The 22,334-nt window shown below is 42.4% G+C and overlaps 1 protein-coding gene across 2 annotated transcripts in view; it reads right to left on the bottom strand.

Moving 5' to 3' along the window:
- The window catches only part of GSK3B (glycogen synthase kinase 3 beta), a 149,436-nt gene that overhangs the window by 61,743 nt on the left and 65,359 nt on the right, over positions 1-22,334 (bottom strand). For both annotated transcript variants that reach the window (XM_062618906.1, XM_062618912.1), the window contains exon 3: positions 7,474-7,557. In XM_062618906.1, coding sequence (XP_062474890.1) covers positions 7,474-7,557 — 84 coding nt within the window. The remainder of the gene's footprint in view (positions 1-7,473; positions 7,558-22,334) is intronic.

The raw sequence follows: 22,334 nt of genomic DNA, 5'->3' as shown, positions 1-22,334 counted from the left end.
ATTTTGTGAGCCTCATGCTCTGCCAGGGAGGAGGGGAAGCTGGGAGGAAGCAGAGACAGGACACCTGACCCAAGCTAGCCAAAGAGGTATTCCATACCACAGCACGTCATGCCTGGGGGCATAACTGGGAGTTACCCGGAAGGACATGGGTCTTCTGGGTCGGACTCATTTTCAACGGGTGGTATCATATTCTCTTCCCTTGTTATTTTCTCTTATCATTATTATCATTGGTGGTAGCAGTAGTGATTTGTGTTATACCTCAGTTACTGGACTGTTCTTATCTCAACCCGTGGGAGTTACATTCTTTAGATTCTCCTCCCCATCCCACCGGGGGAGGGGGAAGAAAGAGGGAGGAAAAGGGGGGCAGTGAGTGAACGAGCTGGCTAGCTGGGTTTAAACCACGACAGAAGGTTAAGAAGCTATTCTGGGCACTCTTTCTTCTAGGGTGACTCAATTTACTGGTCAGCATTTGGGCAAAGTGATGAGTATGTTCATGCAGTTTTCATCTCCTGGCAGATCAGCAACAGTGTGGTTGTGGGTCTGAAGCAGTTTGCAGGTGATTTCTCGCTTTTATACTTTTTTTTTTTTAATCCCAGGTCACAATTTGAGTTAGTTTTCAGATGGAATCCATGTGATCTGCTGTGCTAGCGCAACTGAGAGGAGATGAACAATAAAGACCTTTCCTTAACTTTGTATTTCATAGAATCCCAGACTGGTTTGAGTTGGAAAGGACCTTAAAATTCATCTAGTTTCAACCCCCTGCCACATGCAGGGACACCTTCCACTAGACCAGGTTGCTCCAAGCCCCATCCAAAAACGGCCTTGGAGAAAGGAATGTGGAACTGCACTCTGACGAAACTCACTTTACTTGCCTATTCATGCTGAGAGCACACAGATAAGCCATAAACCTAAAATTAAGGAACATGCCTCCAGAGTGCACTTCTCACTGAAATTATCTCATGGCATCAGTATTGGGGCTATATGAGGTAAATAAGCCAGTCAGTTTACTCAAGGGGACCCTGTTTTCTTTATCCTATGACACCACCCACCAATGTTTTTCAGAGGTAGGTGCTACACACAGAGCTGTTACAGGATGGCAGCTACACAAGGATTCTATCAAGAAGCACTGAAGGGTTTAACTTGGGAGTCAGAAAGCAAGAAAACACACAGCAGTATTTCACTTCGATTATGCCTTCTTTCAGAGTGCATTATTTAAACACCGGAGTGCCAGCATGAGGTAAGATATGCCCTTCACCCTGGCTTAACCACCTAGATTTAGACAACAAACAAGGTTCAAAGTCACAGAGTTCTGGTCTTAAGAATAAAAACCCCTGTTACTCTACTTTTTCTTAAAGCTACATTTCATGTATTTCATGTATGTATTTCACGCACACTTATCAAGTGCTGTGAAACACCCTTCTTCCTTCTCTTCTCCTGAAGGCTGACATAGTACATTAAAGATACTAACGCTTTGGACCTGCTTTCAAAGATAAAAGTGAGGATGTGTAGCCTTCCTACTCTAACTACTGAGTAACCATGATACACTGGAAAAATCTGAAAACGCGAACAACTGTGTAGCTGACTTCATTTGTACACAGGAACGGTGACATCCAGTGACCACACATGCCTGGTTTTACTCGCAGTTTATAACCACATCTGTTTCAAAACAGCGATATGGCTGCCACCAAAGTAAAGGAACCGTAAGCCTAGAAGCAGAGCAGATAACTCCAGGGGGGTAAAAGCAGATGAAGACTCAACTTCAGTGTCTGTTATTTTCTATCAGTACTACAAAAGTTGGGCAAAACACCCCCTTTCCTATTCCCTGACTCTTCATGACTGAGTTTAAGAACTGTCCCAAGACAGAGCTTTGTTCCTGTACCTACTTGTCAAAGTTTACAAATTGTTCTTTAATGCTGGCTGCTTTTCAACATAACGCAGTCTGATGTAGGTAGAAACTGCCAGCTGGGTCAGCTACGATGACAGCGTAAGGGCAGAAGTCAAGCCCCCCAATATAATTCACATTTAAGCACCTTCCCAGGACTTGTTCCAAGACAACTGGTTTGCATTGTCTACCTTTGATCAATGAGAAGCCTTGGTTCCTGGCTGATGTGAACTAAGCCTTTACCTTTCATCAAGAAAGACATTTCCTGTCATAGTTTTTCCCTCTCTGAAGAGAGAGTATAGTAGAGAAAAAGAGCTTACAAATCCTTGCTGATTCTTATTTATTTTATGCCCTTCATAAAATAATATAACTGGCAATAACTCTGCTGGAAGATGGAAATTACCAGGTAAAGTTGGGATCATGGGACTATCCTGACTACCTTACCGTTAAAACAAAAAGCAGAGCCTTTGGAGATCCACTATTTTCTTACTTTCCAGACTCAGTGGAAATTTCTGAATCATGATATATCCACAACAGAAAACCAGGCAAGATAATGCACAATAATGGTTCAAACTGTATGCTTGCCTCAGGACGAGCAATATGAGCTACTTTCCTAATGGCCACCCAACACAGGTAGATGAGAGCAGTGGCTAGAGCTGCCAGTGGAATGACTTAAGAGTGACTAACCCGATGTACTGGACTAGAGCAAAACCATGGAGCTTCCCATTTCCACTGCACACATCCATCACACTGAGAATCTAGCTACTGGTGCTTAGCCCTATCACAAGCAGACAAAACTGCTATTTCTATTAACACAACCTACTCAAGAACCAGAGACTGCTCATAACTACAACTAAGAAAATTCCCAGCATGTTGCAAGCCTGAACAGCAGTAACTGATAGTCATTATCTAATGACTACTGCCCTTCCTGAAATGAGCTTGGCAGGCCACAGGCAAGGACTACAGAGATACCAACATCACAAAACTCCTCATAATTGGCATTAATTGCTCCTTTGTCAACAGCACAGCAGTTCTGCCAAGGACTGAAGGGAGCATAGCGACTAAATTCATTCCTAGTGCTAACCCTTCAGCACGTCACTAGACTGGTGCAAATCATTCACACAGGCTCTGGCAACTTAAAACTGGGCTCAAGGCTCTGCTGATTGAACTTCGTGTTCTGTTTCTTCATTTCTTTCAATGATGAAACCAAATTACTCAACTACAAATACAAGTAACAGGGTGCACAATAGATGGTCCTTGTGAGAGGACTCATCTGAGCACTCCCGCAGAAAGGGTAGCGATCTATCTCTTCCTAACAGGGATACGAACCTGGAGAAACAACTATTCAAGCAAAGCCCAAACTTGCAAATCAAGTAGTTGCTCTCTTTTCAATCCTACCCATGATTCTCCCAAATGTCTTTGTTGCAGTTTAATACACTACTGTCAAAATGCATGCACAGCAGCTTGTACATGCAGCTCTGCACATATCTCCTGCACGTTTATTTTAAACCTCAGTCTAAGTCTATTGGAGTAAATTTCCATCCTGAGTCTGCATGGACTTTTGGCTGCATGCCCTTACAGCTGAAGCTAAATAAGACTAGAAATCAATTAGGGTACGCAGAAGGGCTAGCTCAGCCTCCAAAAGAGTCAGTGTATTGCCTATCTGTGATCTGTGTTTCCATATATGCTTGCTTTGAGTCCTCTGAATCCCAAGCTACCTTAAAGGGGGAGGGGGAGAGAGAGTTACATAATCAGAGATGCATGTATTTAAACTGTATTTAAACTGTATTTACTTTACTTTTTTATGATGTGATGTAGGAACAAATCTCTCCGGTGCTTCTTTGCCTCTTTTCAGCATGGATATGAATTGATCAGACTATTAAACACTCAAAAGCATTCACAAAAGAAAATCTGACAGCTATGAAATATCACAAAGAAAGAACTAAACCAGAAATAGAGGTGGAAGAAAAATGGGGAATAGGTTCTCATTTCAGGTTTTACACAGCTGAATAATTTTACTCAGCAGCCACTGATGTAAGAACTTAGGTCATGCTATAAAACATCAGGGAATACTTTCAACAAATGAGCTAGGGGAGTTATTGGGTATGTCCACGTCTACCCTCCCTTGGAGCATGAAAAAAGTCCTCAGCAGAATTAGGCTAAAAAAAGATGGGCAGCAAGACCATCTCCCCCTGCTGCAGTAACTCAACATTTACACTGATACATCATGCTAAATGCAAGGCAGTCCCTGAAATAAAGGAAAAGTAGCAAAAATCAAACCAGAAATGCATGCCTTCCTAATAAGGCCTGATTTCCCTCCCAGTGGCAAGCTGACAGGCAAACCAAGCATCTTACTCAAGACAATACCAAAACTACGCAACGCAGCAGAGTTGGCGAGCCCTATAACCTTGATTGCTTTCTCTAAGGATTACCAGGAAAACCACAAATCACAGAAATACAGCATGGAAAAGACTTGTGACTGTTCCCACCAAGAGAATCCTCCATATGAAACTCAGCCCATTATCTGGCTGTCCTTCTTTACCCTCTGGTTCATTCCACCAGTTATAATTACATGTTCTGGACTACTGAGAAGCATACTACAGCTACAAAAGTCACTGCCCTGCCATCAGATATCTCATACAGCCTCAGAAAAAAACTCATTAAAGAAAAGTCTTTTGAAAGAACTGGGTTATCCAACAGGTAGGTCTGACAAAGGTCTGTAAGCTTAGAACAAGGAAAGAACCAGGGAGCAATCAGTTTATAGAAAGAAGCAACCCAAATGCCATGCCTGCCAACTGTTATATTAATATACATTACATGCTCTCTTTGAGCTCTCTTAAAGTAGAAATCATTAGTCAAACATGATTGATATGTAGTCAGTACTCAGAATAATGTTTTTATATATACACACACGTATAAAGACGTATGTGTGTGCATGTACGTGCATATATATACAGACATGCACACACCCACCTCATGTAGGGCATACCTATATAAAGGCAATGCAAATTCAAAGATGTTCATAGAAGAGGGAGCCACCCATTCACAGAAAACAAAGGAGAACAAATCAGTCAAAGCCATGTTTGATACAAGACTTCCATGCTGAGGCTGGATTGCTTTTGGTAAAATCAGGAAGGAAGTTTAAGTGAGCAGGAGACATAAAAAGGAGAGTTCATTGCAGGGAAAAAGAAAAGGAGGAGCTCAAACGCTTCAGCCAGTTCCACAGATAGCCCCAAGGAAAAGCTATCAGAGAGCTCCAAATCTCTATAAACTAGCTTTAACTGATGCAGCTAAGGAATAGTCTTACTAACAAGTGCTATCTCAAATTCTTTTTCTATTTGATGCTATTTTCTGTTGTGTCAGGTTTTCTAATCATGAATTAAACCCACTGTTTTGCTAGAATAAAGCTAGTTTTAAGGTTGCTCAGTGCTTAAAAAAATGCCTAGCAATTAAACTGAAGTAGCTGCTAGGCACATAGCATTCAAAGAGTGCCAGTCCTACTGGATTTGGAGAAATCCTTGGAAGTACCTCCAAAATCAAGACAGATTTAAGCTTCTCGGGTATTGGCTACGAAAGAGCCAAAGAAAGACATGCCTCTGGGCTTAGAGACGCCGGTGTCAAGCACTGGGAAACACAGGGGAAGTCCAAGGAACACTCCAGCTGGAACAAACAGGCGGAGTCATAACAGAACCATGAAAAACTTTATGCAAGAGAATGCTTCATCCACATTGGTATCAAAATTAAGTTCACCGATGAACTATTTCGTTAAAGGGATCAGGAGTATAACAGTTACCTGTCATTACTGCTAGACTTAATTAGCAGAAACAGAGCCTAAATGGCAGTGGACTGTTAAGTTCTCCACAAAAACAGGCAACAATTGCAAGCCCCACTCATCACTCTGCTACCACACAGTATTTGGATTTTTACACTACTCTTCCCATTGGACTTAGCTTCAAAAATCAGTTTATATAAAGCTCTGGGTACCCAGCATCTAAATCTACAATTGCTTCCTACATGTCCTTCCTGGTTCCCTTACACTTTTCTCCCTTTCGTCCACTGCCCTAAGAGCCAGCTTCATTATGAAGTCTCATGGAAATTCTTGCAAGCCTATTACTTATTTTGGATTGAACTGCAAAGAGACCTTGCAACCGGAACTCCAACATTACAGTGCTGATGCGTGCACCTCTGCCCTAGGGACTGGTTCACATTTGTCCGATTTTGCAAGAAGGCAACAGTGGAAATCTCAAAGGCACAGAGCAGAGGCACGATGAGAGACGAGGTGAAAGTAATATGGAAGAAAACTTTCCACTGGAGCATTAACATTTGCTGCTCATGGATAAGACACTGCAGTTTTAAAAACAAAACTTAGTGCTGCCAAGAATCAGCCACGTGGAGCTGAAACAGCAAAGTAGAAAATCCAGTCTCAAGCTCAACATCAAGTTAAAGATTCCCGAAAGAGTTTTACTCAAGTTACTGTTACACAAAGGATCCCGATTCAGTGTCCTGAGAAGTTTTAACACTTCCACTGTCTGCAGGAGGATTCTGAAAGCCATTAGATAAGGCAGTTGTCTTCTGTTTGTTTCATTAAATTCCACTTCATCCTAGTCAAATTACAAGCTGAACCCAAACCATCCTTGACTCTATTTCCCTTCTTGTACTCAAGCTGCTAGAGGAATTTGTGGTTACATGCTAAATGAGCGCAATATAGTTCACAAAAAAGACAGTTAACTACCAAAAAACTTACAAGAGCCATATCACACTGTGAATGCATGCTATCACCAGGCAAGGGCTGACCCAAAGAAAGCAAGCATAAAAACATTAAATCTCATTTCTCCTTCCAAAACCACATAGGAGGTTTCAAGCTTTCCATAGGCGAAGCAGGCAAAGTGCAGGGCCAGGTCTCCCCACGCACCTCTCTGAGAGGTAACAAAAGAGCTCTTCCAATTATCCCTCTTGTGCACTGCACAAGACTTCAGCAACCTGCCACCAACAACTTGCCTACCCCCAAAGACCATGAAGTGGGTGGGTTGCTGCTCCCATTCTGCTGGTGGTCGCAGCAGTTAATAGCCCTTTAGTAGCTATTAGCTCTTATATACAGCTCTTTCCAGCATTGTGCATGTTCACCAGCATCTGAAGAGAACGAAGCATGTAATCTACTTTAAAAACTGAGAAATTATAAAACTTATAGAAATTACAGAATTTCTATAAATGTTTATAACTACATATAAAAATACCAGAGTCAGTTCACAAGGTCATCTAGCCCATCCTAGAAAACACATCTGCACTTGTGAAAAGGTAGCTCTAGAACACGCAAATGAAGCATGGCTGTGCTCCAATAAGTTAAAAAGGAGACTGTGTGTATGCAAATCTGTTGCACTGTTGATGTATTGTACTAATAACACTATTCCTCATGGACCACACGCTTCCATACTGAAAAAGATGTGCTCCAACATGATCTGCTGGGCACCACTGTGGCATTTTCTCCATGTTATCATGTTTCCTATCTTTACACTGCTGTCTCTAGAAATACAAACAGTTCAGTTATACCCCAGAAGGTTACCAGGAGGCATTGCCTTGTTTTGCATTCTTACCTTCTCTCCACTAGAGTAGAAGAAATAACGCAATCGGACAATGTTACAATGATCCAACTTTCTCATAATCTGGAGCTCTCTGTTCTGAAACAAGAGAAAAGCAAACAATTAAACTCTTTCCTCATAGAGTACTGCAATGAACACACTTTAATATACAGCTACAGGAGGTGACAAACCAAAGAACAACTGAAGCTGTAAAATATGTCAGCCAGAATGGCTGGAAGCCTATCCCCTTTGAATACTGTAAAAATTACGTAAGCAACTCAGTTTCCACTTTTGTTCAACCAAGGTTTAACCAGGTTCAGGCAGGCAGAATAGAAGTGTTCTCATTTTACATCAACCTGAAAAAGCGATTAAAATAAAATCGGTTCATTATATGCATGATAAACTGGGGACTTTACTGCAATACCCATTGTAACGGCGCCCTGAACAAATGAGGGATCTTACAGCCAAGCACATAAAAATGAGTGAAATGTTAAACTGCAGGTATGAATGAAAACAAGCAAGTAAACTCGGCACAGTTCTGTTTGTTATACTTCGTTCCACAGCTGTTGCTGCAATACTCGTTTCTCCTATAGTCACAATTACACATCACTGTGTTTCCTTCCTCAATTACTATATGATCTGCAGCTTCAAAACTAGATGGTATTCCAATTTTTACTTGGATTACAGGTTTGGTAATCGTGCATCCTAACAACCTAGACTAACACACTGGTCCTACCAGCATCATGAACTCTGGCCAACTTCAGGAATATCTGTGAAGAAAATTCTTCATCGACCACACATTTTCATACTTAAATGCACAAAGCTAATGCCTACTTTAGGCAGTGCTGCTGCCAAATAAGGATTTCGTATTCTACGTATCAGAGGGTCACATACTGTGCCTATCCTGATTCAAAGCTTAAGGAATTCCACAAGAACCACTCAGAGCTTCTAATGTGGACATAGCTACAAATGCTGCTTTTAATTCCTCTAAGCCATGTAGCCTTAAAGAAACAAAAAAAGACAGGTGTTAGATAGGATGCAGTACCATTAATCCTATCATCCCTACTACCCACTGACCGAAAACATACTTCAGCATATTAGCCAGCTCTTTACAAACATGAGTGACATCTCACACAGATATCAGTTAGCAATTATTCAGCTACTAGTAAGGAGAAAGCAAGTCCTTCCCTGAGTCTGCCCAGCTTCTGAAAAGACTAAAGCCTAAATCTGCTAGGTACATATCAAGACAGGCCTATGCTATCCCAAGGACAATGGAGTAAGAGAAAGCAGGGGGGAAACCTTTGAGACTTACATGTATCTCCTGAAATCCTATGGAGTGAAATTGGGAAAGAGGAATACAGACTTCATGACATAACCCTGTCAACATGCCTCACATCTCACAGAGAAAAGCATTCTCCTGGTAGGAACAGGAGCTCAAATATTCTTCACTTATTCATTCTTTATTAAATACTACCAAAAAGAAGTATATTTTCAGAGTCAGGGCTAGGATGCCTGTGACACATGGCACAGTTCAGATTTCAGACCAACAGAAAGACCTCGTCCTCTTGTCCTGCCTGAACCACACACCACTGCTGGTGTTTCCTTGGACCTTAAACCTGGGGCAACTAACAAGCCAAAGTAAGGATGGCTCCAGATCCCACCAATCAATGAAACACCAATTATGACAAGAGATTAACTTCTCCAGTTGGCTTTTACTACATCATTTAACAGTGTTACTACAAGACTGAACCTTTCACTGCATGTTCCAGCACCTCAATCAAATTTCACTAGGAATTCATAGCACAAAATAGGCAAGAAATTTCCTCTTCCCTTTCTCCCACTAGCTGTGAGATGGAAATAATACCTTTTCTCTCATGGAATTACTGGACAAAACATGAATACATTAAGAATTAACGTGCAAATATTATTCTGGCATTATCTCTACTAGCTCCTTAAAATACCCATCTATAATCTAAGTCAGGTTATCTCTTCATGTTCTCTAGATAGTATGTATATGCTGATTGGATACACTCAGCAGAAGTTATTCTAACTCTAGGCTGAAGTTATATTTATACTCTGGTATCTCATCCCAGCATAAGCACAGTCTGTGCCCACTTTGATGCCTTCCACTCTGATCCATCTCCTTCAGCTCTCATCCTGACCATCTGCTGCAGCTGCACAAACACAGCTTCAAGAGGTGCTAATATCAGGAATAACTCATAAACCAGTTACACAGTAACCTATATCTCACATCCAGTGACTAGACAGAAGGAAACAAATTTAAACTGCCATCTTAGTCAATTAGTCACCTCAGCCATCTTAAAACCAAGCTGACTTCTAATCACAGATCCCTGGTGAAGCTCAAACTGGAAATACTTGAACAGTTGCAAATAACTTTAATTTACTGTGGCAAGGGAACAGACTGATGCTTTGAAGAATTCATCTTTCCCTCAGATGAATACATAAAGTAGTGTCACTTTACCATGTATTCCCCTGTACACATCTTAAATAACAGCCTTTTTATATTATACTATGGGATATTAATTGCCAAGGGCAGGAAATGCCAGATTATACGCAGGGAACCTTAGTGAAGCGAACAGTGACAGATGTCCTACACTGAGTACAAGAGAGAAAATGCATGTCTAAATATAATGCAAACTAAAACAATTCCAAAACATGCTGATGAGAAAGGCTAACACTGCATGATCAAAATATAGGGTGGATAAAGATATAAAGCTACTGCATATCCTTATCACTTTTCCAAGAGATATGGCTGTAAAGTCAAAGACTCAAAGGGAAAGTTACTCTTCTTTCCTTTCCCCCAGCTATTCACATACAAGCAAAGGGTTTAGTTTTCTTACTGAATGAGTTACTGGCCCTGTTAAGCACTGAAGCAGCAATATCCTTCAGCACCAGCCTCGCTGCAAAAGAGGACCCAGCAGACTTCTGTTCACACCAAACCACAGAGCTCCTGCAGCACGTGTTTCTTTGAAGAGCCGCAAACCAACGGAACTATGAACGGATTACTCAGCAAATTTCTCTTGCAGTTTAATTTCTTTATCTAAAATAGGCTTCTTTATCCAGGAGGCAAGGGGCTGCTGACACACAATTCCAGAAGAGTGCTTTACAACCAGTGTATGAGCCCTTCACTAACTACGGAAGCAAACCCAGTGTGACAAAATCCTCCCGGTTCATCACTTCTGATGACAACTTTCCTAGCTCAGACTGCCTGCATCTGCTCATTATATTGAATAAATTTGGTTGCTCATCAAGGTTAAAGATTTGGTTAAAGACTGTCAAGACCGAATCAGATTTCTAACTTCAAAGCATAGCCCATAAAGCTCATCCATGAAGACTCATGCCTTCTCTCCAAAGTTACAATCCCAGTTCCGCATAACTGTGCTAATGCTGCAGTTGATACGAAACCACTAAAGAAAGATCATTTCTGCCTCACTACCATAATCTGCTATTCCAGACTAGGATATCCATCACACACACACACTCCCCCTTCCCTTCCCACCCAAAGATGTCTAGAGCTATGCCAGTTTGCATATTCATCACCCCTAACCTGGATCTTTGACTTTCCCCCCCCCCCTTCTTTCTTTCTCTCCTGCCCTTTTTACAACAGGGGATAAAATGACTGGATCATCAGAGATGATGCTTTATGGACTTGCAACTTCCTGAACTGGACCAGAGCAAATGAAGGTTTTGTACAGCTCAGCATGACATTATCAATATATACCAAATGAAGTGTAGAAATATCACTTGGATCCAGCTCAGAAGAGAATTCCTCAAAGTTTCCTTAGCTACAGGGCATGCTGGGGTTTGCCTTTCTCTTCACTGTTAATTTCTTTTCTTCTGAAAGGCCTGTTTAAAGTCTCAACAAGGTTCTTTGAGGATTATGTTCAAAGGAGCTAAAAGGCAAAAAACCATAAATTTGTATTTTTTGCCTTGTGCCACATCAAGGACACAGCCTGGTTCTTGATGATAGGTAAGAACTCCAAAGGTCTGGTCCTTTAAAGAGAGGATAGCTTTTTAATAGAAAGGCAGGATAAGCAACCAGTCTATTTCAACAGGCAACTTCAGCATCAGTCTTCTTGCTTAAATCAAGTAAAGCCAGCAACTAAATTTAGTTCTCTTTTTTTTTTACACTTCTGGAATTAATTTTTATTTTTCTTGGACTAATATGTTCAAGAGCTGAAGCTTCAATGTCTTATGTTCTTCTATCAGGTCAGAAGACCAGAAAACGGACAGTAATTGTCACATGGACTCTGGCATCAGAGATGGATGGAAGCAGCACATGTACACCCCAGTTTCTCAGTATACACAATCCTCCTTCTCTTGCACGTCATATTTACAGCTTCCTCCTTTCTCCTGCTTCCACCATAACCTTCTCCATTCTACCACATTTCTTACTCTTTGGTAAAGGTTTTCACACACTGAAGAGCCAAGCACGGAGCCATGAACAAAGCTGAGGAACAAACTCGTTTCAGCAAGATGCCTGAAAGCAGTGATGGAGCAGCAGGGCTTGCGTTTTTTTCCCCCTCCTGCTTCCTTTCACTTGAACAGTCTGAAGGACTACTCACCTCCATCCTCCTTCTTCAGCTGCATTGCTGAGCCTGCCCAGAGTAAAGGCTCAGGCTGAGATGCTGAGAGATTTAAAGCACTTTCATACAGCAGGAGGGAGCCTTTTTATCCTGACCATCTCCCACCACTAGAAAAGGCTGGACTCCAAGCACAGGGCAGCAGGCACATGCTGATGAAGGTCTTTCAATGTGATCCTAGCCAGCTATACTCAACACCTTGCAGCGACATCTGCTTGCACAACACTTGAGCCATACCTCCCAGCCTCAGCTTTGTAAAGTGTACTGAGACAAAACACTCCAGACTACAGAGGAAGAACATCATGCTCACCATCAGCTGCCTCTGGTACTGAAATAGCACCTGACAGGTTACCGAGGGGTAGTGATATCACCATGATCGGCGTATTTTCACTAATATCTTTACCAAAGCTCCACTCCTGGTGTATGTCTGGTTTATCCTAAAGCTTAGTGGGACAGACTGTAAAATAAAAGCTGTACCATGTCTTTTCTAAAACTTCCTGAAGCTGCCAAAGGTGGATCTCCAACACCATCAGTCGAAGGCTACTTTTAACACTGTCTTGCTGTTAGCAAAAGTATTACAGAAATTATTCTAAAGCTCACAGAACTAGTTGCCTTTCACAGATATAGGATAATTCAAGCATTTTACAGAATAAAGGCTAAATCCTACATTCTTCTGCATTTGCCCCAAGCTATCACTGAAATAATCAGTGCTTGGAAGAAAAAGAAGTGCAAAAGGGGCTTAATTACACAAGTCTGGGCTGGGAATCTGCCCGTGCCAGTCATTAATAGCTAGCCACCTATGACAAGTCCATTTTGTAGGCAAGCGATTTCAAGCAGAGATAAATGTCAACAGGGATGGCAGTTTGCCTCATTTACATCTGAGGCACGGATAACGACAAAGCTCCAGTCTCCCTCCCCTGCCAGTCATGGCATATTTCCAACACCAGCAGATCTAAGTTGGGAAGATCTCCATTTTTAACATACCTGTTACTCTCAAACTTATACAATCGGGACCTGTAATCCAGCAAGAGAGGATAATACCAACCAACAAATTCTACTTATTAAATATCTGTAGCTATGACATAGCAAGGGCTCTAATGCCACAACAATCACCACTCAGTTAGTGCTGGTCCATTGACAACTGTTAAATACTTGCAGGCCTAACACACGGGTCAGAGGTCCAGAAGGACCATGTCCTGCTTCAACCTCTACCAATGTGTAACACATGCACAGAAGCAGCTTTGAGGGTCTGCTTTTGTAAAAATACTTTAGCTTCTATCATCCAAAAAGTCCTAGAGACACAGGTACAATACTAATGAATAGAGTGTTAACATTCAGGGCTTCCCTAGGGGAAAATAAAGAAATCTGTGATAGCCATCAGCAGTTTACAGTACAAACATAAAATTGCTGATTTAAATACTCACATCCCCCCAGCCCTTCCATGCACCTCTTCCTGCCTGCCACTCATAGGAATTTTAACCCCGATACAAAGGAAAACCCAAATACCGAGTGCTGATACAACATGAGAATAATTTGCCAGGAGGGTGTGCAGAAGCAGCTGATGGGGGTGGGTCCAAAATACAGAATACTTGTATATACATTTCATTGCAACCTGGTGAACTGCAGCTGTGGCATGCTCTGGTTTACTACTTAACTAAAAGCAATGCAAAAGCTCCAAACCCAGCTTCATTTTGCTACCAAGTTCCACAACACTGCCAAACTCTCCACTATTCACCCTCATGAAAAATCCGATCGTTTGAGATCCTGAAGCAACAATTGATGGCGACACGCAGCAGGGTTGCACTGCAAAGTGTTTCTGAAACACTGGCCTGCGAACACCCAGAAAGAGTCAGGCACAAAACGCGTGCGTCAGCTGTATTCCAGCCAAAATTTATTACTGAGCACAGCGACCTTCAGCCCTGGCACGGCTACGGACCAGGGCAAAAAGCGTCAGCGATGGCTGCGGCAGCAGGCAGGACCTGCCTGAAGAGGTCACTGGGCAGAGCAAGCTGGGCTGGAGCTGGGGCCAGGCCAGGGCAAGCCAAAGACACAGGGTTCAGGCAAGCGTAGGTGGGCCCGTCAGTGCAGTCCCTGCCTGAAAACCCATGATTTATTACAGGATTACAGGTCAACTGAAATTCAAGAGCAAACAGGGCAGCAAGAGGAAAAATGTGCTTGAAACTAAAGCTCTAGAATAAGGAGTGGAGCAGGAAGTCACGCAGCCACTACAAATAAGGGCTAGACTTCATTAACTCCTGAGGAAGTAGACAGATTTGAACCCCAACCATGTAGCAATGAATAAGCTGACAGACATGCTGGATGAAAGTCTTGAGAATAAAAACACACACCTTGTTCCCATCCTGTCAATTCCTTCTATTGTATTACTGCCCCCAATAAACTCAGACATTCATTCCATCCCTTCAAACAAAGGGACCACGCACGCACTTTGAACTTCCTAGCTCTTTCCACAGGCAGTCAGCAATGGCAAGTGCCATCTGTCATTTCCAGCCTGCTCTTGCCAAATGCAGGACACAATCTATATGCAGAAATCTTAAGCTTCATACAGCTATTATACTGGAAGCAGAAATGGGTTACTTGTAGTAAAAGAACATGCAACAAGCCTCAATCTCTTGGGAGGACAGAAGAATTCCAACTCTTCTTTCATCTCCTCCACATATCTCAGCAGTTAATCGAAAGGTAGAAGCCAAATCCTTCATTAAGTTCCCGCTGCTCTGAATGGAAGTGGAGTTTGAGAGCCTTTCAGAGACATAATACCATCTCTAAATTCCTGCCAGCTCAGGAAGCTCAAGACTAAACTTGGAACACAAACCGATTTCCAGCATTATGCCAGTTCTAGACCACAGCCTGAAAATCACTTTATGATTCTCAAGTGATTGTTTCAAATATCGTGATCTGACGAACAGCTCAGTTCTACAGCATCTTCTGTGCTCTGCCAGCGGCGAGTCAGGATCCAGCAGGAATTACAGTGCACCCAACATAAAAGTCAGAAAACCAGAACTAGGTCTGAAATGCAAAGATAGTTCAAGTCCATTATAACACTGAAATAAAGTGCAGGAAGGAGAATAACTGAAAGGCAAAGTATTTTCTAAAAGGCAGCCCTATGCCTTCACAGATAATAGCCATTCTTTTCCAGTGGTAGTACAGAGGATCTCTGTTGAGAAACTCTTGCAGCAAAAAAATCATTTTCCTTTCAAAGAAACAGCAGACCTCGTGCTTGAGGTTTTTAACTCTTTAGCTAGGAAGAAGAAAGCAAGTATGACAATACCTACAACATCAGTCCTCAGGGAGTCTGCAACATCCATGGAAACTTACACCTGCAATCACAACCGGAACAGGTTGCAATTAATTTGTTAATCAAATAAGTTCCAATCTCCCACAGGCATAAGACATTTGCTGGGCTGCTAATCACTGTGTTATTAAACATTAATGAAATGCTTTATTACTCTTGGCCTTCACTTCTTACATATGATGCAGCAGATGTTTCATGCAGACGAATTCCAAAGGACTTGCAAAACAAAAATAATTCATCCTTACCCTCCAAAAAAAATAATTACTTATTTAGGAAACAGGTAAGTGCTGTCTCCAATGTTTAATATTCCTTTGTCTCAGGACTGTTGCTCCATGACACGACGATGTCTGATGCTAGAAGTCTTCAAGGGCTTTAATTTCAGTCCAAACAAAAATCTCCAACTCCCCAAGACCTTAGAGGAAACATCCAAATTAAAAGGACATGAGAGAGGGCTGAGGGACCTGGGGGGTTTAGTCTGGAGAAGAGAAGGCTCAAGGGGAACTTGATCGCTCTCTACAACTGCCTGACAGGAGGATGGAGTGAGGTGGAGTCGGCCTCTTCTTCAAATAATAAGTGACAGAACAAGACGAAACGGCCTCAAGCTGCACCAGGGGAGGTTGAGACTGGAGCCAAGGAACAATTCCTTCCCCACAGGGTGCTCAGGCATTGGAACAGGCTGCCCAGGGCAGTGCTGCAGTCATTGCCCCTGCAAGTGTTCACACACCGGGGAGACGAGGCCCTCAGTATCATGGGTTAGTGGTGGCCTTGGCACTGCTGGGGTAAAGGTTGGGCTTCATGAGCTTAAAGGTCTTTTCCAACTTGGCTGATTCTATGATTTTATGAACTGGTGAAGACTGAGCAGGGAACAAAGGGGGAGAGGAACTGGCAAGTGGAATTAACTGCCTGCAGATGATTGTTTGCCAAGCAGATTTCAATCTTCCAGAAGTACAAGTCTTTATGATGACCAAGCTTTTAAAAGGTTAAACAGTCCCTCTGGAATTCAGAGAGAGACTGGGCAGCTCCTCCTCTGGGGGTGGGGGAATGGGAAAGGAAATTGGCTCAGCTCCAGCAGTTAAGTTATAATGCACTCCTTACCTTATGCACAGACGCAATAAGCCCTTCTCCCCAAATTCCTGGCAGGTTCCCTGCCCCCTGCTTTAGTAAGTTTTTCATAAGCAAATATCAGCATTTACTAGTTACTGTGACAATTTAAGACCACACATGTGAATCTCAGGTCTGCAGTAAGCGTAAAATAGTAAATACCCTACCAAATTTCAGGTGATAGCCACACAAACATAAGAATGTTTCAACACTCGTTCTTCATAGTTTTATATATACATAGATGTATATAAATTCAAGCTTCCCTAAATACGTATCTTAATATTTATATTAATATTTAACTAATACTAAAAGGCAGCAGCACATTCTTTCAATATTTGCATAATAATTTCACCAGTTGACCTTTGCTAGACACAAAAATCAACTGCTTTGGGTTGGAAAGGACCTTAAGATCATTCTGTTCCAACCCCCTGCATGGGCAGGGACACCTTCCACTAGACCAGGTTACGCTAAGCCCCATCCAACCCAGCCTTGAACACTGCCAGGGATGGGGCCGCCACAGCTTCTCTGGGCACCCTGGGCCAGAGCCTCAGCACCCTCACAATAAAGAACTTCTGCTTTTATATTCAACCTGAGCTTCCCCTGTTTCCATTTAAACCCATTACCCCTTGTGCTATCACTATCTACCATACACTTGAAAGGGAAAGCCACCTCTGTCAAAGTACAAGTCCACTGTAAGCTACTAGAAGACTTAGTATTCAGGTTTGACAGAAGAGGTTATGAGACTTCTTGCTTGAGGGTTTTTTCCTTAGTCAGCACTAGCACTTCTCAAACACTGTCCCATTTTCAAGAAATCATTTCCTTAGGCTAAAGGGTATCACAGCACTGAAATGAAAAGATTAGGAGATCTTTACATTCACTTCTAGCCTAAACTGCCCCAAAAGAAAGAGTACAGAGAAGAAGAGTAAGTTTTAGTAACTATTTGCACAGCAAAGTGTGCTTTTTTATGACACATTTTAAAAGCAATGACACAGCACTATGCACAGATTCACCAGTTAGTCACACTAAAAAGTAATAGGGATCTCTAAAAGAAAGGAAGGAGCAGAGAGAAATTATTTCATGTGCCAGGTGAGCACCATGAATTCCAAGTGGCACGCCTTAACCACATTTCAAAAGGCTACATTACCACCTCATGGACTTCCAATCTCGGTTTCCCGAAGGACCAGGTCCAGCTGGACCAATACAAAGCAGGGTTACCTAACTCCCATGACACCCTGTCCTTCTGTCGGTATCTGCAAAGATCTAGGAATGTTACCGACTCAGTTGCTCCCTTTTCTGACTGGGATAAGACAGCTCTGAATTTAAGCCTACCCCAGGGTAAGTGTCACAACCAACATCTTAGGAATATGTTGCAATGAAAGCCAGCCTCCAGGCCCCAATCCATCAACAGCAGCACCTTAAACTCGCAGGGCAGAGGTAGCCCTCCACACCCAGCTGCCACTCCACTTCTCCTGGGTGCTGCTGTCCCTGCACCTAGGACACCAGAGTGACTCACCAGACATCACTTGATTCACCAAGCTTGCCACCCAAAGCACAGAGCTTACCAGGAGCCAAGTTCAACACATATGCTAGGTCACAAACTGTGTTGGTTCAACAGCTGCTTTGAAGTTTTTGCTGCAGGGGCAGCAAGTGCGAAAGCCATCCCATCTGCTGCTGCCCACAAGTCCTCTCTCTTCAGCTCTTTCAAGCATCCACTCACTGGCCCCATGTCAGATGTCTGAGCTCAACTACAGCAAGTTTTCAGGAAAGGGAAACCAAAAAGCTGAAGTTACAGCTGGGAACTCGGGCAGTAGTGTCACTGCCACTGTATAAGAGAGCGGTAGCTTCACAAGCATCTTGGCTTCTACCTTACTTCCAGAATAAAATGAGAATTTGCACATAACCCTGTAGCAAGTAACGAAAGGGACAACTGGTGAAAAAAAGGGACTGAGTGAACAAAGATGACTCAGTCAGCCCAATCATCTTGACATCAAATCACCCAACAATTCAGTAACAGCCATCACCAGATGCTTCCAAGGAAGGCTCAAAAAAAACTGAGTTCCTAGCCATCAGCTAGGAAGCTGAAGACATGGACATTTAACCTCTTACTGAACTTGTAAATGGTTTTCAGAAGTACATTTGTAAAACATGAGACTTGGTGACTTTGTGACACTGTGTGCCAGTCCATCACAAATGATGGCAGAAAGCGCTTGCTGCATCACCCACCACCTTTTAAATGGACTACACGTGCTTTGTGTTTAACATGCAGTACTTCATGCAGGTAGCTGCATTTAAACATCCACTGTTACTAGCAGTGCCAATCGCAAACCCCTTCACTGACCTTGCCACATACTTTCCACTACACGATCTTATTTTCCATTGTTTAAGGAGGTCTCCCAGTGCATACACCATGCAGAACAAATATACTGTGGGGGTAACGTGGAGTTCAGTAATGCAGGATTTGTTTTTAGGATCCTTGCCTCATTTGTTAGAAAAGGGGAAAGCTCTGCAGTGGATAAGGTGAGGAACTGCAGAAATGGCAGAGCAATCTTTTCTCACTCATAGCGCTTCATAACTTTGCACTGTGGAAAAAAAGGGACTTGAATCTACCACTAGCAGAAAGAATAATCCACACAAACAGGTTACATCTGGAACATGGTATTCTGACCTACTGAGTGATCCAATATAAGTGAGAGAGATCAGTATGACCACTGGTGTTCACACCTGTCAAAAAGCCAAAACCGGCCTCTTCCGTCATCCCCTATGTCTACGCTTTAGAAGCCACATCAGGAGATAGAACGTGAGTTAACCAAGACAGACAGGGCACTTGCCCTGGCCCGAGGTATCTTGCAAACATCGCTAGTAGTGAGATAAGAGTGGCTGGTCCAGGCAAGCCAAGAGCTCTCTGCATGCTAGCCTATTTCTCATCAGCTGCTCCATTTGTCCTCCACTGAGCATGAAATTTTATTTGCACTGAATTCAAACTATGCACAATCCGGTAGAAAAATGTGCATTTCTGACTAGAAGGAAGAGGCTGTTCAGCATTTCTGCTCTGTGTTCAAACAGCTGAATATATTCTGAGGTACAACGAACATCAGAGCTGGTGACATCCAGCTGCCAAAAACGCTAGGCCCTTCGGTCCCCCCCTATTAAGCTTCTGAAAGGCCCTCACTAAGTCCATGAAAAAATTATGAAGTATCTCTTGAATACTTGGTAGCTTCCAGTGATATCAAAAACCTTCTAAAGACCATTATACCACCTTCAAGATCACAATGGTCTGCAAGGGAGGAACAGTGACTCACCCCACAGGGAAGCCTTTGCTGTCATTGCAATGGTAAGGTATACCTTTGACAAAATTTATTCACAAAGAGGACGGCCTGAAAGACTAAATATAGACTTTTTAAACCACCAACCTACTGCTACCTAAAGCAGCCAAGATAATCACAGTTTTCAGACTCAAATACAATAGTGTATCTCTATGCTAGAGCTTTTGTCCTCAAGACTTAAATTCTCTGGTTGATGCATTTTTCCTCCTGCCCTGATACTGAAGGGCAGGAAAACTAGCAAATCCTATCTCTTCCCATAATTTGCTTAGTTTTTTTGGAGAAACATATGTCATAACCACAGAAAAGCCTTAACATTTAGAACAGTAACAGCAAAACTTAGTTTATGACCCCTTGAAGAAAACAAGACTTACCTCTCACCTTTATCATAGTTCCTCTTTCACTGGACTAGAAGCTAGGGCCTATCTTGTTCTGCAGCACCTCTTAAAAGTAGGGATTAGGTGTTATTTAATACTCCCATAAGAAATAGCAAAGGCAATGAATTCAATTTGAAGCAGCACCTCCCATGAGTTACCCATCTACTGGCAAGTCTTCACTGGGTATAGAAAACACTGTGCAGCTTTCCTAAGAACTACAGCACCAAAGAGGATGCTCACAAGTTCCAGCACTTCCCTAAAAACAGGTGCCTTCAAAAGCAGCCTAATACACCTACTCAGGTGAAGTGATGGAACCTGCACAAGATCATCTACCATTATGTTCTCTTCCTCAACTCAGCTTTAGTCCAGAGACAAGAGATAATAGATAATTGCACAGGAAGGCAAACTCAGTGGGGTCAAAGCACGTGTGAATCAAGATGGATTCAAAGAAGCTGAAATTTTTCCTGTGCTAGAAAAAAACACCAACCAAACAAAAAGAGCAAGCTTAAATAAATACTACCCGTTTCCCTACAGAATGCTTGCCATTACCAGTTTTATGAGCTAGAAAAACTAAACTTGCTCCACAATGTTTTTTGTGTATTCCTCCTGAACACTTCAAAACACAATTCTGAACTTTTCCTCTTCACATTGAAAAGAATTACAAAGTTGTCCTCTCAAATGACTGCAAGCCAATGGAAACATTACTGGTCTCAATATCCCTTTTAAGGTTTTATTTCATGGACTATCCGTAACTGTGTATTTTAGAAGTGGGGACCGAGGACTGAATGCCAGCAGCTTCATCTAACTACCCAGAGTTAGTCTCTGCACACCAACAGTCACAAGAGCAAGGTTTGCAATACTGCTCTCTGTAGCCAGAGCAGATCTAGACTTTAGCAGGAACTTTCCAGGATAGACCCTCCTGACAGAAGCATTAAGCAGCAACATTCTCGCTGAAAATGCAAAGAAATGCTATCAGATGCCTCTTATTTCAACAGAACTGTGCCTTCCAAGTTGAATTCCTTTCCTTGCCCTACTCTTGACCAGTGCACAATGCTTTTCCACATTCACTGAAATCAAACTCTATGCAAAACGGTTCCAAGATCCTTTTGATTCAAAATCCCAGCAGCATGAAATAATGAAGAGTTACTTCCCACTGAGAACTTGGTATTACGTAAGCAAGACAGTATCACTCCCTACACATTCCAATTTTTACCCTACACAAGGTTAACACAGAGCCACCCCATCTTGAGCTACATGTACCTACATTCACGAAGATTTAATTCAAGTGAGTTTTAAAGGTTAATCAGTTAAAACTTCCAATAGTGTTCAGTTGGACAGCTGAATTCAAAAGGGACTCAGCTGATTTTAGTTACCTTCTAAAGCCCATAACCTACTCAAGAAGTCACCGACAGAGTCATCACCCACAAGCAGATCCATGCAGACAAGCCAGTAGGACAGGATGCCACAGCTTAGCGCTCCATCAGGAAGGGACTTTCTACTACCACCTGCACACAGCGCTGTGCATTGATACTGGGTACAGCCTGTTCCTACTAGCAAGATGGACCCTTTCCAAGAGATACTCATCAGGTTAGCTCCAAACAAGAGTCCTTGCACTGTTTATCCTTCCTGCTAATTGATGGCCTTCGTGCTGCCACAGAAATTGTTTGATGAGTACACTGACTCTGTTATGCCTCCAACACTCCAGGCAACCCTCAACGTGCCCTAATTTTCCTATGTCTCATGCTACTTTCTTGTCCTACTAGCTTTGTTAGCCCTGTGTTAAAGTAGATAACCTTTATGCCTCTTATGCACAGCTAAAGAAGCAGAGTCATTGCCTATCAGGAAATCTATTCTATTATCTGTAAACCATGTCCTTTTTTGCCCTTTCCTAAGTTATGTTGACTTTTCAGAAAAAAAAAAAAGCAGCATTGTACCAAGTTCTTGACTATTTGCTCTTACTCTTCAAACACTGACTCCAACCCCCTACTGTGGTTTCCAGCACACTGCGGGAAGGAGCATTTCTATTTTGTATTTCATGCTGCTGCTTTTGCAGGTATCTAAACGACAAATGGGCAGAATTAATAACCCCAGTTTAATCAAGGAAGCCCCAGGTCTCACGGACAGGCAGTTCTAGTACAGGCTACTGTGATGCTGCACTAACAGA

The sequence above is a fragment of the Pezoporus occidentalis genome, unplaced genomic scaffold (assembly GCF_034315485.1).
Source record: "Pezoporus occidentalis ecotype Australia unplaced genomic scaffold, CSIRO_AGI_Poc_V1 ctg104, whole genome shotgun sequence".
Classification (NCBI taxonomy): domain Eukaryota; kingdom Metazoa; phylum Chordata; class Aves; order Psittaciformes; family Psittacidae; genus Pezoporus; species Pezoporus occidentalis.
This window is presented reverse-complemented; position numbering and strand designations above follow the sequence as displayed.